The sequence below is a fragment of the Rhinolophus ferrumequinum genome, chromosome 6 (genome assembly GCF_004115265.2).
Source record: "Rhinolophus ferrumequinum isolate MPI-CBG mRhiFer1 chromosome 6, mRhiFer1_v1.p, whole genome shotgun sequence".
NCBI classification, from domain to species: Eukaryota; Metazoa; Chordata; class Mammalia; order Chiroptera; family Rhinolophidae; genus Rhinolophus; species Rhinolophus ferrumequinum.
The window spans coordinates 79,799,119-79,803,124 of NC_046289.1; the positions used below are offsets into that span (position 1 = coordinate 79,799,119).

Sequence of the window (4,006 nt, forward strand, 5' to 3'; positions counted from 1 at the left end):
ATGTCCGCTATCCAGAACCTCCACTCTTTCAACCCCTTTGCTGATGCAAGTAAGGGTGATGATCTGCATCCTACTGGCACTGAAGATTATACCCATATAAGAATTCAACAGATGGACAACCAAGAGGGCGCAGTAGGTAAACGCTGTGTTTACCTCTTCCCACAACGACATCAAAATTATAACTAATCCACAAAACAACCATTATTGAGAATCGCCTAAAATCAAGCTGGGCTGAAGCCTTTCAACTAAAGACTTGCAGAAGAAGCCACCTCCAGTCTGGGAGGAGGAGAAGAGACGCTGAACGGGCTGGTCCCACACCCGCATGTGACTATTAAAGATCAGGAGGACTATTTCAGCTGTGGTGGTCACCCCGATCTCTTGAAGGAGAGGGAGAGTCCAGCCCCACCCCAGCCCGGGGTTCCAGTGCAAAGGGAGAGAGGTCTCCATGAATTTTGGTTGTGAAAACCATCAGAGATTGTGACTGAGTGAGAATGAATTCAGCGGCACTCCCAGGCGCTCCTCTTAAAGGGACCACGCGGACTTACCCACCAACGGAATCACTCACTCTGAGCTCCAGCGCTGGGGCAGCAGCTGGAAAGGCAGCAGAGACAAATCCTGGGGAATTGAGTTGTCTGGCTTGGGACGGGGGCTGGAGAGGCGGCTTTCTCCTGGACAGTTGGGGGGGAGCTGACAGAGGCCATTGGTTCTTTGCAGAGCCCTCCCCCTTCTCAGCGTGTGAACACAGCTGCCATTTCTGAGCTTCCACCATTAGTTCACCCCACCCCAGCAATTCAAGACCCAGCCTTGCCCAACTGTTGGGCACACCCAGGCTGCTTTCAGTGGTTTTTTCATACAGACTGCCTGCCTTGGCTCAAGCTGCAGACTCCTAGGGTCTCTCAAAGGTTCGCGGAACTCAGACAAGCAGCATCTAGCTTGAGCAGGTCCTGTACCTCTGGCTGAGCAGCCCTAAGCCAGTACTAGCAGCAGCCGGCCATGGTTCACGGCTTGGTCTCTCAAGGCGCTTCCAAGCACAGCATGGGTGGCAGCCATCTGTGGATTTCTTTCTGGGTCCTGCCAGGTGGCCCTGGGTGGGGCATGGGCTGTGGCTGAAGTAGACCTACAGCAGATCCCCTCCAAAAATGAGCTGGTGCATCACCTAGCTGTCTCCAAGTACGACACACCCAAGGGGAGAATTGGGCAGGCACCAGAATCCTGCTGAGGCACATCCTGCTCTATAGGATCAGCCCCTGCACAACAACTCTTCCACTGTAGTCAAGGCCAGTCCTTACAACCAGTGAGCCCAAAGGTCAGTTCCTCTCATTGATGTGCAATTATCAAGGCTGAACTACAAGAGTTGGGCACACAGAACCCACACAAGGGACGTTCCTGGAGCGCATGGCTCAGGTGACCAGGAAGACTGCACCACTGAATCTCACAACACAGCTACTACATAAGTTCACTCTACTAAGACCGGGAGACATAGCAGCTCTACCTAATATGTAGAAACAATCACAAAGAAACATGTCACAAATAAAAGAACAGAACAAAGCTCCAGAAAAAGAGCTAAGCCAAACAGAGATAAGCAATCTATCAGATCCAGAGTTCCAAACACTGGTTATAAGAATGCTCAATGATCTCAGGGAGAACTTCAACAGAGAGATAGGAAGCATAAAAATGGATATGAAAACCATAAAAAAGAACCAGTCAGAAATAAAGATACAATAACAGAAATGAAGAATATATTACAGGAAATCAACAGTAGATTAGATGAAGCAGAGGATCCAGTCAGCAATGTAGAAGATAAGGTAGCAGATAATACCCAACCAGAACAGCAAAAAGGAAAAAAAGATCCAAAAAAATTGAGGAAAGTTTAAGTGGACTCCAGGACAATATCAAGCATACCAACATTCACATTGTAGGGGTACCAGAAGGAGAAGAGAGAGAGCAAGGAGTTGAAAACCTATTTGAAGAAAACCGATTTGAAGAAAACTTCCCTAACCTGGTGAAGCCCAGAAAGCACAGAGAGTCCCAAACAAGACAAATCCAAAGAGGCCAATAATTAAATTAAAATACCAAAGGTTAAATACAAAGAGAAAATCTTAAAAGCAGCAAGAGAAAAGCAGTTAGTTACCTACAAGGGAGCCCCCATAAGACTATCAGCTGATTTCTCAACAGAAACTTTGCAGGCCAGAAGGGATTGCCAGGAAATATTCCAAGTGATGAAAAGCAATGACATACAACCAAGATTACTCTACCCAGCAGTTTGTCATTTAGAATTGAAGGACAAATAAGGAGCTTCCCAGAAAAGAAAAGGCTGAAGGAGTTCATCACCACCAAACCAGTATTACAAGGAATCTTAGAGGGACTTCTTTAAGATGGGAGAGAGGTTAAGGATGGGTGAAAGGGGAAGGGATTAAGAAGTACAAGTTGGTTGTTATACAGTAGTCATGGGGATGTAGGGTATAGCATAAGGAATATAGTCAGTAATACTGTCATAACTACGTATGGTGCCAGATAGGTGCTAGATCTATCAGGGTGATAGATGGGAATGGGGTTGGGGGCAGGGTGAAAAAGGTGAAGGCATGAAGAAATACAAATTGGTAGTTAATAGAGTATGGGGAATATAATCAACAATGTTGTAAAGATCATGTAAGGTGCCAGATGGGCACTGGACTTATCAGGGGGATCACGTCATAGACTATGTAGATGCCTGATCACTGTGCTCTACACCTGAAGCTGAAGTAGAATAATATTGAATGTCAACTCTAACTAAACATATAGGTATATGTAGTCATGGGATGTGGAGTACAACATAGGGAAAGTAGTGGATGGTATTATAACAGCTACATAAGATGTCAGAGGGATAGTAGCTTGGGGGGCTGGGTTATCATTTTATGAGGGGTTTGAATGTCTATTATGTTGCTTTGTACACCTGAAACTAATTTTAAAAAGAAAAAATCAGCAGAGAAAGAGCAGGAAGACCCTTACTACTGTCCAACGGATCACTGATAATTTTGATAAAAAGGAACTAGTAAAAGCATTTAAGAAGAAATTTACCTGCAATGGTACTGTAATTGAGCATCCAGAATATGGAGAAGTAATGCAGCTTCAGGGTGACCAATGCAAGACCATATGCCACTTCTTCATAAATACTGGACTGGCCAAGGACGACCAACTGAAGGTTCATGGTTTTTAAGTGCTTTTGGCTCACTGAAGCTTAAGTAAGTATTTCCTTGCAATGAGTAGAATTTCCCTTCTGTCCCTTGTCACAAGTTTAAAAATCTCATAGCTTGTAAATATTAACCATTTGGGGTCCACTTTTAACTTGAACTACTGTTTAACTCCTTCATGCAATAAACTGAAAAGAGCCATCCTGTCTAGTCTTGAAGTCCCTTATTTAAATAGGTCAAGTAGTAGGCCCCTGGCAGTGTCCAGCCTGAAACAAAGTAACAATGTGATGTTTCAGCCAAGCCCAGAGCCCCAAGATCAGAGACGGCTATATCTGGCCAGAAGCTTCTTGGCTCTCCCTCTACAGTGTTCCCTGCCCTAAGAGAATGTCACCACCTGAACAGCCTTCTGTGAAGCTGAGAGGAAAGAGGATGGGGTCTCGGGTAAGGCAGCAACCACAGCTGTACCACTAGAGGGAGTCTTTGGTGGTCATAGATCCCTTGGTGTCTCCTACCTGATCTGGTGGGTGGAGCTTAAAGCAGCCACGTTCCCTCCAGTGAGGTGATAGGACATCTGGCTTGCCACCAAGTTCTTTTGGACGAGTCATATCCTAGCTAATCGTTGTCCAAACACCAAAATTTGAGGCCAACTTTCTACCAGAGTTGAACTTTTCACAAGGGAATGCATTTCAAACTGATATGTCAGTCATGTAGCTAGTGGTAGAGCTTGCAACTTACTAGCAATAGCTGCCCAATGCTATGTGAAATCAACTGATTTGGAGTTGTTGGTTTTTTTCCCCTTTAGTTTTAATGTTATGTAATATTTTTAAATCCTTATT

General features: G+C 44.9%; 1 protein-coding gene across 1 annotated transcript; it reads left to right on the forward strand.

Moving 5' to 3' along the window:
* Positions 1 to 3,196, forward strand: LOC117023004 (eukaryotic translation initiation factor 1-like). The gene is made up of 2 exons (XM_033107383.1): positions 1 to 132; positions 2,966 to 3,196. The coding sequence occupies exons 1-2, from the start codon at positions 1 to 3 to the stop codon at positions 3,194 to 3,196; spliced, it is 363 nt and encodes a 120-aa protein (XP_032963274.1).
* The last annotated feature ends 810 nt before the right edge of the window (positions 3,197 to 4,006 follow it).

Bases quoted from the DNA above. Each gene is read 5' to 3' on its own strand.
- LOC117023004 (XM_033107383.1), top strand. From the start codon at position 1: ATGTCCGCTATCCAGAACCTCCACTCTTTCAACCCCTTTGCTGATGCA. The intron at 133-2,965 runs GTAGGTAAACGC...AAAAATCAGCAG, and splicing joins TGGACAACCAAGAGGGCGCA to AGAAAGAGCAGGAAGACCCT.